Source organism: Parasteatoda tepidariorum, chromosome 3, assembly GCF_982258835.1.
Source record: "Parasteatoda tepidariorum strain Cologne lab strain chromosome 3, Ptep-v5.0, whole genome shotgun sequence".
NCBI lineage: Eukaryota > Metazoa > Arthropoda > Arachnida > Araneae > Theridiidae > Parasteatoda > Parasteatoda tepidariorum.
In genome coordinates this window covers 71,376,960-71,391,456 of record NC_141757.1, presented here as the reverse complement: position 1 = coordinate 71,391,456, position 14,497 = coordinate 71,376,960, and the positions used below count along the sequence as shown (strand labels likewise).

The 14,497-nt window shown below is 27.1% G+C and overlaps 1 protein-coding gene across 3 annotated transcripts in view; it reads left to right on the top strand.

Annotated features, from left to right (window-relative positions):
• Positions 1 to 14,497, top strand: part of LRR (capping protein regulator and myosin 1 linker 1 leucine rich repeat protein) — a 58,483-nt gene that overhangs the window by 1,137 nt on the left and 42,849 nt on the right. For all 3 annotated transcript variants that reach the window (XM_087159514.1, XM_087159513.1, XM_087159515.1), the window contains exons 3-9: positions 989 to 1,039; positions 3,622 to 3,681; positions 5,144 to 5,271; positions 8,132 to 8,300; positions 10,298 to 10,371; positions 11,361 to 11,436; positions 13,989 to 14,077. In XM_087159514.1, coding sequence (XP_087015640.1) covers positions 989 to 1,039; positions 3,622 to 3,681; positions 5,144 to 5,271; positions 8,132 to 8,300; positions 10,298 to 10,371; positions 11,361 to 11,436; positions 13,989 to 14,077 — 647 coding nt within the window. The remainder of the gene's footprint in view (positions 1 to 988; positions 1,040 to 3,621; positions 3,682 to 5,143; positions 5,272 to 8,131; positions 8,301 to 10,297; positions 10,372 to 11,360; positions 11,437 to 13,988; positions 14,078 to 14,497) is intronic.

Sequence of the window (14,497 nt, the reverse complement as noted above, 5' to 3'; positions counted from 1 at the left end):
CAACTTTTGATATAAAATTATATGTAATTTTCGAAACCATCCAATACTTTTTTTTGTCATAAAGGAAAAAAAAAAGCAAATTAGATCTTAGTTTCAAGAAAACTCTAGTTTAAAGTTTAGAAATAATTTCATTTTAAGAAATATTTTAATTAGAAATAGTTAGAAATATTTTCAATACTCATCTTTTTAAATTCATAGAACTCTAATATCTTAAAATTTAATAAAATAAAAAAATACTCATAGCTACATATCTTCCTATTTTATTAGAATTAAATATTATCACGCATGTCTGAGCGGTTTTAATTTATTTTTTACGAGCTAACTAATAAATATTGCCACTGCAAATAAATTTGGAAAGAAATCGCGATTTACAACTGCAGTGAGTAGTTATAAATGAAATGAATTGAATTAAAACAAAAGGTGTTAGGTAGCATTTTGCTATTTTTAATTATACGAAAAAAGTTAGTTTTAATAGTACTGCTGAAAGAACTAAAGCAAAACAATTAGTTATGTTAATTATTAGCAATTAATGTTTCACAGCAAGCAAATGTTTATCCTGCTCAGTTGGCTGGGCTTGTAAAATCAATTCATTTAAAAAAGATAAAAATTTAAGAAAAAAAATAATCTCCACTTAAATAAATCTAGTTTCATACTTAATTAAACTGTTAATTTTATGGAAGCATAATTTAAATAACTTATATAATTCACTTTTTTAGAAGAATGTACTGAAGAAAAAAATAAATTACCCCTTTAATTGTTTTTGATGGAGTGATAAGATTTAACGCAGTGCAGCTTACTTTAAAGAATATATTATTAATAAAATTGTTTCGCTGAAAAATAAAAAAATTCCATATGTTAATTTTGAAATATTGCCATATGTTAATTAAACATAAATGTTTTATCTTTTCATTGTCGTAGTCAATTCAAATGTTTAATTATTTTTTTTATCTTCATATTGTTCACATAACTAATATGTTTTATTTTTCAGGCATTTTCTGCTTGTAGGTTATTTATACTTACAGCTAAAGTTCCAACAAAAGTAAGTAGAAATTGGAATTTTTATTTTACTTTCCTCGTATTTTTGTTACCATAAAAACTTTGATAAAATGTTAATGTTTTTATAATATTAAATAGTTTTGTAGCAAATAGTAATAATTTTACTATGATGAAATTATGTGTATACAACAGGGTGGCCACCCACCTGGAAAACCTTGAAAACCTGGAATTATCAGGGAATTTTTTTATACTGGAAAAAACCTGGAAATATCAGGGAAATTTGGATAAAAACCTGGAAAAATCAGGGATTTTTAAAGAAAAGCTGGAAATTTTTCTTTGATGATTTTTCAAATTTCACTAATTTAAATTATTTGCTAATTTTCTTAATTTAAATTATTTCATCCATTATACCCACTTTTTTTTAACGGAAATGTATCGCCAAACAGTTGAAATATCATCAACTTAGCGATACTTTGCTTGCATCAAAATTTGCTCCATTATAGTTCTGTTAAACTAGAATGCCATATAAAATTCTTCCACGGTTGCTAAACAAATGTGCAAACTTTTGACCGCTATGGGAATTTAGGAAAATTTAGGTAAGATTCTGGTGGGAAAAGGGATTAGGATATTAGCTTCTGTTTTTAAATTCTGTCCTTGGGCTAAATCCATTTATGGCTCAAGTTTGTTCCGATGCTTTGGTGGTTATTTTTTTTCTCTATTTTGACAAAATGTTTTTGTATTTTTAACTTTATAAAATTCTCCGAAAATTAGTTGGTTATAATTTTATGATAATAGATTTTATATCGCACTCTTTTTCTGAAAGCTTTTCTACTCCTATTCAAAGAAATCTGTGAATTATTTTTTCTGAGCAAACCAACCAATCACACATTCTTTTACAATCACTAACAGCAATGTTTGTCAACAAATTTTTACAATTGTTGCATTAATGCTAATTTTTTCTATTTCATTTTAACCTCTTATAACATATTTTAATTTTAAACAAAAAAGGCTCCTTTGTTGGTCAATATATGATTTTTGATTCAAAATTTTGTGCCAAAACATTAAAAAATAAATAAAAAATCTTGAAAATTATCAAAATAAATTATGTTTTTCAAGATGATATGTTAAAAAAATTACATTTTGAATAAAATATTTTATAATATAGACACTTTTCTTGTACACATCTTACACTTTATAAGAAAAAAGAAACAAAAACCTGGAAATTTTAAGATTTTTATCTGTAAAACCTGGAAAAATCAGGGAAATTTGAAATCTGATTTGAGTGGCCACCCTGATACAAATACTGACGCTAATATAAAAACAAAATTAATGAATAAAATAGATTTCATAATAATGGAAGACATAATGTTGCAACACATATGCAATATATGTATATATATATGTATGTACATACATACATAAATATTTATGTATATGTATAAAATAAAAATATATGTATATACAGGGCTTGTGCTGAGAATTCGACATGTCACCAAATGTGAAAAAATCGTAAATTTGGCAAATAAAATTATATTTAGGCGAAAGTATTGGCCAATGATTTTTTCCACTGGAAAGAAAAATATAGATTTAACTCTATCCTCAAAATTATGTCAAAATGAATTTTTCTAAAGAAATCAGTATTTTTTATTTGATTACAGTTTATAGTAATTTTCGGTAGATTATTAGAAAAAGTGATGATAAACTGACGATAAAGAAAAGAATTTGGCAGAAACGCTCTTGAAAAATATTGTGTCTTAATAAAAAGAGACAATGAAAGTTAGGTCAAAATAAACAAATAGTTAAAAAAGAAACATAAAATGCAATTGTTCTTAATTCTGAAAACAAAACTGTAATGCTGAAAATCTCCGTTTTCCACAAGAAAAAAGTACTAAGTAAAGAAGGAAAAAAATCTGCTCTACAATAGAAATGTTGATAAAGAAACAAAAGTTTATTTACGTAATAAAACTGAAAAATTCAAAGTGGGATAGAAAGCAAATAACAGAAAAATCTATATTTAATCTAAAACTTCAAAATAGTCATTATTTATGTTGTCATATTCTTTGTTTAAAGTCACTGATCATATGACAATGGGTTTAATTCAAAGGAACTTTAAATTGGGACAAATCCTAAAACACTCACTTAATTTTTTAAAAATGTTATTGTCAATTCAATATTGTATTTTACTTCATTTTCTCCTATTCAGCACTTCTTCCTCTTCACCTTCTCTCGAAACCTAACCGTGACAATGCTGTCACATGAACTTTGCATTTTTGGTTTATCGATACTCCAGCAACAATTTTACTTTGCTCTCAGTTGGGCTCAATATGGGCTTTATAAGAATATGCACCGAGGGTCCAATATTGCGATGTATAGATTGGGCCCAAGTTATTTTGCTGCTAGGGTAAAAAAAGAAGATAGTTACTCTTTTTCTGTATTCGAATGTTATAATGTTTATATGATTTTTTTTTATAACATTCCAAATATTCTTGATACTTGAGGCTTGCATTTAGTTGGATTCAGGATAGTCACACATTTTTTAATAATTTTTTTTTTTTTTAAATCTAATGCTGTACGTTATTGACAAATGCTTGAAATATATTTCTGACAATATCTTTTCTTTTCCAGATTGAACACACATTCCATTATTTAGACCTCCAGGCAATAGAAAGTAAAAAAAATAATCAAGTAAGGAAATTTATTAATTTATTTAACAAAAAATTCTATACAATATATTTTTTTTATGTAAATGATAGCATCTTTTCCTTTACTAAATTAAAATTATAATTCGTTCACTTTCCTAAATGTTATTGCTGAATGTCTAATACATTATGATTTGGGTATACATTTTATCGTTTTAGTAATAATTATTTTTATGCATTTCACAAGTTTTATGTGGTTTAGTGGTAGTGGAACTATAAATGGAAGAGGGTAGGACGCAGTGGTCCTATGTACTTCATATATTTACTCGAGAATTGTAGAAAAGTAATGAGTATTTTTGATTTTTCAAAATCACTTATGAAGAACTAAGCCATTTTGCAAAGTTTTCATGTGTGCAAAGTAAATTTATGCACTGATTAAAACTGTATAATTAAACTGTAGACCTCTTTTCACTGCTCTTAGTCTATTTTTTAGATGTAATAACTAAACGAATGTTATGAAACTTTTGGATAATTGTTATGAATTTTTTTTAAAAAACTTAGCATAAAAAAATTGCTGTATATGTTGAATTAGTATCCTACTATTTACTCATTTTATATTAAAATGTTTTTATCCTTCATATTTTTAATTAATAATTTACTGTTCCTTTTGTAATTTTAACAAAATTTTTTTTCTTATGTCTTTCAAAAATAAAAGTCTATTTCTACAATGAAAAATGAGATTGTAATATGTGAACAGAAATCTAGTCGAATTGTAATTTATGGACACTATTGAAAGAAAAAAAAAAGTAAAATTTAGACACTAATTCCTATATTTAGGATTTGCATGTCAGTTTTTAAACTAAATCTTGACAGTAGTTACTTTTATAGTTTTTAAATATATGAATTGATTTTAAGAGAATTTGTCAGCTTTATCTATTTTATTTTAATTCGAGAAGAAACTCCTCAAATTTTTTTAATTTTAGATCTGTTAGCTTAAATGCAATATAAATTTCAATTTAAAAACTTTTCCTAAATTACTTAATAACATTTAAAAGTTTAATAAAATCAGAAGGTAGTTAAAAATGAAAGTTGCTGTTGAACTGCTATGATTGACTACATTTAATAAACTTTGTCTCATTTTAATCTTTTTCAAGATTATGTGACTCTGTTTTGTTCAGTTTAAATTTTTTTTTTTAAAAAATGATTTTATTTTTATTTGAGTAAGTTTTGTTATATTTTATTTTTTTTAGAAACTTTTTTATCTTTGATAATTAGTTTTTATTTACTGTTTTTATAATATTTCTGAATCCTTTCAACAAATCTAATAAAATATTGTTTCATATTGTTGTCGACATCTTTTTAAAAAACAAAGAAAAACATCAAACTTCAATTAACTAATAAAATTATGTTAATCTTTTTGTTAATATTTTTATTAAATTAAAAATAATAGCTATTTTTTATATTGGTTTGAGTGCTATTAATTTTTAATAAATCTTTTTTTTATGTAGCTTTGTCTGACCGTTGATAACAAAATATTTACATTCTTTTCGTTTGACCCTGAGTCAGAAGATGTTAATCATATGATTAGCCAATTGGGAACTGCTGTCAAAAGCATCTTTCCTCAAGTGCCTTTAGAGTAAGTTTCTCCCTTTTTTTTAAATTTTCTTTTTTACAGATATAAAAAAATAAAAATAAAATTATTGCTGACTTATCTGTAATTGAATTTATAAAATTTTAATTTGCTCTCTTTATCCTGATATTAAAAGAATAATTATTTTGTGGGTTGCAGGGTAGTTATAGATAAGTTTAATATTTTTTTCCTTCTGGTCATGGTAGAAGGATGGAATGCTTCCTTCTGATATAAGTCCTTGCAATTGTTTGTCCATTTCATATTCTGCTCCTGGCTTTCATCATATTTATTTGCAGCAAATGACAAATCACAGGTTGTTGCTCTTGAGCTAATTGTAGTTTTTTTTTCTTTTCTCATTTAACCCTTAGAGATCTAGCCATTTATTCTTTGATGCATTCTTTAAATTTGATAACTAAGTTTGATGTAATTAAAGCAACAAAATATCACTCTGTTTTTCTGGAAATTAAAAGATTTTATTTGTTTTTCAAGAGAAATTCTGGAATATAACTTTCACACTATTTGTTTTTAGCTGCGAGATAAACCCAATAACATTTACTGTGTGGTGACTAATGCAAGGTCTGTAATATATCTACAAGTAGAATGAGTAAACTTTCAGTACAAAAATCTATTGGTATCTTTTTAATGGTATAACTGATTTCTAACAATATTCCATGGCCACAGTTGATCTGCACTGGCTTCTCATGTAATGAATTTTTGAAAGACATCACAATGACCAGTCTCATTGCTAAAATGAAAATGCTGTAAGAGTGAATGATATTTTATGTTCAAGAACATATCAAATTTGGAGAAACATCCTGTTATGAACGCTTCTTCGACGCCTATCTATACGGACATATTTTTAATTCTTCGTGAATCTTCTACGAATAACCCATTATGTACATTCTCCACAAAGTGGACACTACCGTAACCGGAAATGGACAGTTATTTTTGCCCTGAGAAGTTGTTTTCTGTCTCTTCTAACTGGACACTTTTTTTTCTACATTTGAAAAAAAAAGAAACTTCTTTTGCGTTAAATTGCAAGAAAAAAGGTATGCAACTTTTCACCATTTTTAAAGCATGTACATTTTTTGCCTTATCCATAACTGAAAATATTGTTAAGCTTACTACTAAAGAATCAATCTTTTTCCTGTTACCTTGCTTTATCTTTGCAAAGAAAGAAGAGAAAATAATACTACTCATTCGGAGAGCGGCATCTTTTTATCTGGACGATACAGGTTATCAGACCCCATAAGCTGAAATGACGTCTTAAATGCTCTCAATGCTTCGACCCCACGTAAAATTTCTTTAATTTTCATATGAATTTGAAGACTGTATTTGCTGGGGTAAAAAAAAACGGGAACTGAAATATAATCATTGAGGTGCTCATTTAAATGAAGCATTTATTCTAACACTTGATAGATGATTAATTTCTCTTTTTTTTCTGTGAATTGTGGGAAGTTTACTTTCAAGGAGGTATTAACCACATTTCCTATCAAGTTATGGGGTGTAAGCTTAATAATTGAAACCGACTGAGGACTAAAAGTTTCTATTCTATATCATGTGACTAACTTGAATATCTGTGTTAATAAGAAAATTATATTGATTTATTTGTAGCTACATCTAGAATTATGTATTTATATAAAACTTCTTCATATATTTCTTTTGTATACAAAAAAGTGTTTTAAAGTTTAAATAAATATCCTTGCAATATTCTAAAAACAATTTACAGTGTTAAACTTTGTTATTACGGTACCCTTTCCGTAACCAGACAACTCTCATAAACGGACAATTTTTTCAGTCTCAAGAGTGTCTGTTTAACCGAGGTTTCACTGTATATCGATACTTAATCCTCATCTTAATGAAACTGTAGGTGAGTTAGGTATTGGAAGTAGTTAAATTAAGGCAAATTAGTGAGCCGCATGTTGTTGCCATCTGATGGCACCTGGTGAAGTATCACTAGATATAGACAAACAAAGTGAAACCAATATGAAATGAAGCATAATTTAGAAGTAACATTAAGGATTGGGGCAATTTAATGTTAGTAATTACAAGTTTTTTGTACTTTTTATTTGCTTTCTAACTTACAGCAAGTTGATAAACGTGAAACCATAATATGAGTTCTGTTTGTTAAAGAAGATATTTGAGACAATCTTTATCAGCCTAATCTTATAGCATAAAGTCTTTCAAGCTATCGACATCTGATTGAACTCTAACTTGAAGGAGTTAAACGATAGTCAATAAATCTGTGTCAATAATAAAATATTACTTATTTTAAAATATAAGCTTAAAAAGGAGGAAGGTTTATTGTGCTCGTAGTTTGACTTTATTTCATTCGTATTTTAAAAAAATTATCAAATAATGAACTTAACATTTCGATGCTTAGAATGATAATTCATATTTTCATGATTTCTTTCTCTTCATCTATTATGCTAATATTGTTAACTTTTATCATGTTTAAATGGAAAGTATTGTTTAAATGCATACACCCTTTTATAATGCATACATATACAAATCTTTTTACATTTCAAAATTAATTCTCTTTTCTAATATATATTATAAATAATATCTCAAATCATATGTTTATTTTGCACAAGAATCTAATTTTCGTTCTCGATAATTCTTTAAATCAAGCACATTAAATATCACTTTCTTTTTCTAATTATTTGTTTAATTTTGAATTACTTTATAAATAATTTTAGTATAAATAATTCACTTAAACTACATAAATAATCATGAACATAATTTTTTTTTTGAAGTTTATTCTAGAGTCATTTTTTTTCTTTAAATATATATTTGTAATAAAATAGCTCTTAGAATCTGTACTCCTTTTTTCTTTTTAAAAGAGATGTTTTTTTTAATTTTTTAGGCATGTAATCAGGAAACTGGATGTTCATCCACCAACCCGATTACAGGCAATGTTGGAGTACAATCATGCGATTGAAACTAAAGATACTGGTCCTTGTGGAGGATACTCTACTCAGTATGCTTGTATGTGTGATTACCATGGCCTACCATATAGAGAGGAAGTTGCTTGGGTGAGTTGCTATAGTGTCAGAAAAAAAAGACTCCTTTGAGAAATCCTAAGTAGATTTTTTTCCAAGTTTGTACCTTGAAATTGTATTAGAATGCTACTAACTCAAGCAATAATATTTTAAAATGGAAAGTGAAAGTTCATTAATTCTACCATTTTGTACTGTTATCTTAAACTTTTTAAATAGATTTTATTTTTATATATGGTGATATTAGTTAATGTCTGTTTAATTTTAAATTTGATGAGACTTATTAGTTTTTAGTAGCACTAGCTCAGCTTCTTGATGATAATTCCCTTGTTAATATTGTTGCTAACTGCCAATTATCAATGCAATTTTAATTAATAAATAATAGACATAATTATCTAAATTTTAAATTTGACTTTTTAAGCAATATTTTTAATGACTTTAAAATACCGATTAAGCATCGCCACAAATTTTGATAAAATACATGCTTTTTTGTGAGAGGTGGTTATATGGTGCCGATCATTAAATATCAATTACAACTGGTAAAATTACATGTTGGATTTGATGACTGCCAAAAATATTAATAATTGTATTTATAGGAAATATGAACACAATATTAAACCTTAAACTTAATAATTTAATTAAATAGATTTTGAAAACATAATTACAAGAATAGATTTCTAAAATATATTTTTCTTTTAATAACTACATTTCTTATATATTTTTTTTATGAAAAATTTTGCCGTGATCATTACATGTGCAATCAATGAAAAATAATCAAATCAAGATAAACAAAAGATTTACATGAAATTCAGCCTATTTATTACAAATTTGGAAGAAAATTTAAGGGAAAAAATCAAAATCAATTTGGAAAATAATGTGTAAAACCATCAAAATGGTCAGCTTCCTGCTTTGCGCTGTTTGCGTCACATACCAGGAATGAAACAAGCCATCTTCACTTTCTTGAAACTGAAAACAAAACTATGCAACTTTACGTTAAACCAGTTTTTTCTCATCACCTTGAATAAATTTTTTTAAAAAAAGATTTATTCATTCTACTCTTTCATTCCCTCCAATTCTCTTTCCCTTTCTCTTAAGCCATTTATCGAGAATGAACAAAGTCATCTTTACTGTATTAAAAAGTCGAGTAAACTACGCACCTTCCTTTTGGACCAGTTTTTCCTCATCTCCCTTGAATAATTCTTAGAAAGTAAAGCTTTTTCTCACCTTACTATTGTTCCTTTCCCTTTCTCTTTTTTCCTCTCACCTCATTGATCAGAAATGGAACGAGCCATCATTGCTTCCATGAAAAAAATGCAAAAGACACACTCTTCTGTTAAATCAGCTTTTTTCTCATAATCTTTGAATAATTCTCAGAAGGCAAAGCTCTTTCTGTACTTTCTACTATTCATTCTCATACCCTCTCTTCCAGTAAATCTCTCCTTTTCAGTTCTGTCTTTAATATCTGTAGGATATTATTTCAGTTTCAATTTGACTCAGTTGTGATGGGGAAAAAACCAAGAAAAAAAAAATGGGTAGTGGAAGGAAGTGATTATTCAGTGTTGATCGCTTGTTCATATTTGTTAGAAATTGTAGGGGGCATATATTTTTTTTTTTTGCTATTAATTTCACTTAAATTTATATTTAATTTATTTCTAGGCAAATTAAAACCTTCAAAATGCTTAGGCCTCTCTTATTAATTTGCATTCGTGATAAACTAACTTAATTTCATATTGTTATGCTTTTTTTAAAATAAGGCTTTCAGAAAAGATGGAAGGGGAGTTGTGAATTACCCTATGCATAGGCCGTTGGCATGTTTAAAGTTGGCATGTTTTAATGCACAACTTCCCTAATATCAGTATGTAAATTTATTTTTGTGCCCAGTTGCTGTGCACAGTAACCATAACCATAGTATAATTTAAATTTTTTTTTTGATGAACATATATTTAATATGCTAATTTATGCTCCTTATTTTTATATGCTAGGAAAATTTTCTTATATGCTTTTTCAATGCTAATTTTTAATTTTTGTTTCAGGATGTAGATACAATCTATTTATCACATGATAGCAAAGAATTGTCACTTTTAGATTTTGATCATCTAGATGGGAGGTAATGTGATTTTTTGTCAGTATGCAGTTATTATAAATATGATATTTGATATATATATTCAATTTGATACATTATGATATGGATGTATTTGGTTTGATATAATTGTAATTAATATCTAATAATTATTATTAATTACAATTAAATTTATTATTTTTATGTATTATTATTTAGTTATTAATAATTGTATAATAATAATAATTATTGTTCAACCATGAATGATAATTTTATTTTTGCTAGTAAATGAAATACATTGAAGATTATTACATTGAAGATTTTTTTAAATTCAATCATGAGATTGAAAAAAAACTATCTAACTATAATTAACTCCTTCAGAGCCCATTATGAACTGTTTTTCTGAAGGCAAGAAGTTTACTGATTATGACGTGACTTAGTTTTGATATTATTTCATTAAACCTGTTATTGCTTACTATATGCATACATGTTTTCATGCGCAAAATTTTACATTGAGTGTCAATCGTTCCTAATTGTGTCTTCAATCAAGTTAAAATCCCTAAGGGTCTATTGAGTCTTTGAGGGTCTTTGTGTTCTATACATCTTTATAAAAATATGTGTAGAACACAAAAAACTGTACAGAGGACGACAGAGTGAAGCAGCTAACCAAACTTGGTCTTCTACTCTCGCTGGCACAGGGTGACAAATAATCCCCTTCCCCCCAAAACTTGTAATTGTTTCCCGAGAACCATAGATGTTTTAATACCCCATCAGGTCAAAAGTTGTTCAGAGTTTTGCACTTTTTTTCCCTCTGTTCTATGTATGCTGTGTTTAGTTAAAGTTAAAATAATAATAAAATGATTCTTAAAAAAATTCTTATAATATTCCAATATTTACTATTTCTCTGAAATTGTAAAGCATAATTTATTATATTAGAAAGAGAAAAATGACTTAGTCTTAACTATTATTGAGAATCTAATGTTTTTTTTTTTAGCTTAAATTGTATTCTTTTACTAATTTTTTTAAACTCTTTACAGGGATTTAATGCCAATTATTTCAGCTCTGATGTTCAACACATGGTTTACAAAGTTCCGAGCCACTGGCGTTAAATTGGTAAGATTTTAATATTTTAAAACTGGAAAAATTTTTGAGTAGTAAAGTTACTAATTTTAGATTTTTTAAAAAAACTTTTGTAACTATTTGATATGATATTAAACAGTTTAAGTGTAAGTTATATATCAATTATACAGAGTATTATGAAAAGTATCTGAATATATTTTTCTACCAAAACTAAAATACTCTATTGAGATTAGATGCTTAATTTTTACTCGTTATTTACTTTTATTTTTTAATATTTGTTAATGAGTTCTCTCCATTGTTGCAAAATTGATGAAAATTCAATTGCAGAAGAGAAAATATTTGCATGAACCTTTTGCTATTTTATTCTTTCAATGACAGATTGATTTTTCCAGTTTGGGAAATTTGCCACTGATTTATAATTGTAATTTTTTAACATGAGTACGCTATGATTAGAACTCTCCAATCAAGTAGATTCTTGTTTGGAAAATTTTCATGATAGTTGCCATAAAACTAAACTATCATAATTTGTTTTTTAAAATTATTTTTTTAAAATTTTTTAGCAGATTGTTCGCCTGTTAGTAGTTGAGAAATATTCAATTGCAGTGGTATGCAAATAAATTCGGGCAATTAATGCAAAATAAATTTTCATGTCAACTAATCATAATTTTTATCTGTCAATTATAATTTGTCATATTTTGCTGTTGTGGGTTCAGCACTGACACTTCCTGCCAGTACCAACAAACTCATTGCTTGTCATTGATATCTAATTATTTGTTAAAAATGGTGGGCCAGTAGTTTGGAGATAAAAAGAGATTTTAGTGACCCTAGTTTTGTAATTTTTAAAACAATGGATAAAAAAGAATATTGTGATTTGATTAAGCATTATTTTTTAATTTGGAAAAATACTGTTGAAGCAAAACAGTGGTTTGAAAAGTGTTATGGAGATTTTCCACCGGAGAAATCAACTATTATTGACTGGTATTCTGAGTTTAAATGTTATCGTAAAGACCCTGATGTTGCTCAACTCTCTGGTTGTCCCTAATCAGCAGTTTTTCCATAAAACATCAAAACAGTTTAGTAAAGTAGTAAAATGAGGGTAAAGTATTGTTGCATGAGATAGCTGAAACCCTAACTATATCATAAGGTAGTTTGTTCATAATTTTACATGAAAACTTGAGCATGTGCAAGCTTACGTAATGGGTACTGTCTTTTCTCACCAAAAAAAAAAACAAGCAAAAAAACATGTTAATGATTTAGAGCATTGTTTGGAACTGTTAAAGCGAAATAAAAAGGATTTCTTTTGTCAGCATGTGACAATGGATAAGACATGGATCCACTGCTACACTCCTGAATCAAAAAGATCTTTTGCTGAATGGACAGCAGTGGGGGGGGGGACTGTTCAAAGCTACCAAGAACACAAAAGTCAATTAGAAAGGTTATGCTTTCGTATTTTGAGACGCACTTGGTATTTTGTTAATTGATTATCTTAAAAAACATAAAACTGTTGGCATTATTGGATTGACTGAGCTTGGAAATCAAGAAAAAACTTTCTCACATGAGAAGAAAAAAAGTTCTGTTTCACTTAGACAATGCCCCTTGTCACAAGCTGAGGAAAATGATGATTAAAATGAATAAATTACCCTTAGAACTACTTCCCCTTTCACCATACTATGCAGATCTGTACCCAAGAAATTATTGGCTTTTTGCATGCTCAAAAAAGAAGCTCTAGGGAAGGAAGTTATTTTTGAAACTGAGGCTTATTTTGAGAGTGAAAACTAATTGTTCTACATCAAAGGCATCAAAAAGTTAGAGGAGTGTTAGAATGAATTTATCACTTTTGAAGGAGGATTATTGACAAATAAAGTCGATTTTCTGAAAACAATTTTTTAAATTCCTTAACTGGAAATTTATTAAGAAATGTGTTGCCTCTAGCTAATGACTATTTAGTTGGTGTTGTAGTTTATGAAAATTAAAATTAATTAATAAAAACATGTTGCAGAAACAAATTCAATCAGATATAGGTTCTTATAATATTACGAAGCAAATTTAAACAACAAAATTATTGGCAACAGAATATTAATAATATTAGCTTATCCCAGGAGTTAACTTTTACTAGTATTCAGCAAACTTAAATTGTTACTAATGCTCTAATTAATGTGATTGGAATTGGTTACATTCTGATACTTTGAAGAAGATATGTTCAGTAAATTGCTATTACAAAACACAACTAAAAATGTTTTTTCTGTTACTCTTTCTTTCATATTTTTATGAATATTTAAGACTGTTCAAGAACCCCTGTCAAAATGCTTCTTAGGTTATTTTTGGTATGTGGTTCATAGATTGTGCATATCTGATCTTTGTTAATGATTTATTTTAATTATTCCTTTCATGACCATTATTAAATTTTGTAATGCAATATAAGAGATAAATGTTTCTGTTTCAGCTGATACAATAAAAATTGTATGAAAAATTGTCTCAAAAAGTTTTCATGCCTTTTATTTTTCTTTTCTTTATATAAATGATTAATGTTAACTAAAAAAAGTCTTCCCCGTACTTATAGCTTAATTCTGCAATTTGTCTTATAGATTTCAGAGGCACTAGATGTGGTTTTACTTGTCTTGCGCAGATCTGTTGCTCTTGAGGAAATTTATTTAGATAATACAGGCCTGAAATGGTAAGTTTTGTTTTAAACTTTTTTTTTTCTGAAGTGGTCTGTGGATTTGGATATTTCTTATTTATGTTTCATTTAAGATATTGGTGCAGTTTAAAATTTCCTCTACTCTAATTTTTTTTGATATTTTTTTTACATTTCACATTACAATTAATATGAGATATAACAGGATAAATGATAGAAAAAATTTATTTCCTATTTTTGATCCCTTAACTGTGAACCAACTCACAATTTTTTTGTTTCTTTGGCTCAGTTGCAATCTGCAAGTTATTGTTTAATCTGCATTTAATAAACATTTGGAAATATTGTAAAAATTATTTTACGATGTTTCAGAATTTTAAAGCAACTTGACTTAGTCATGAAAAACTTCTTAGGAAATACTGCTTTAACCGTCTATTTCTAGTATAAATATACTCTTAGCAT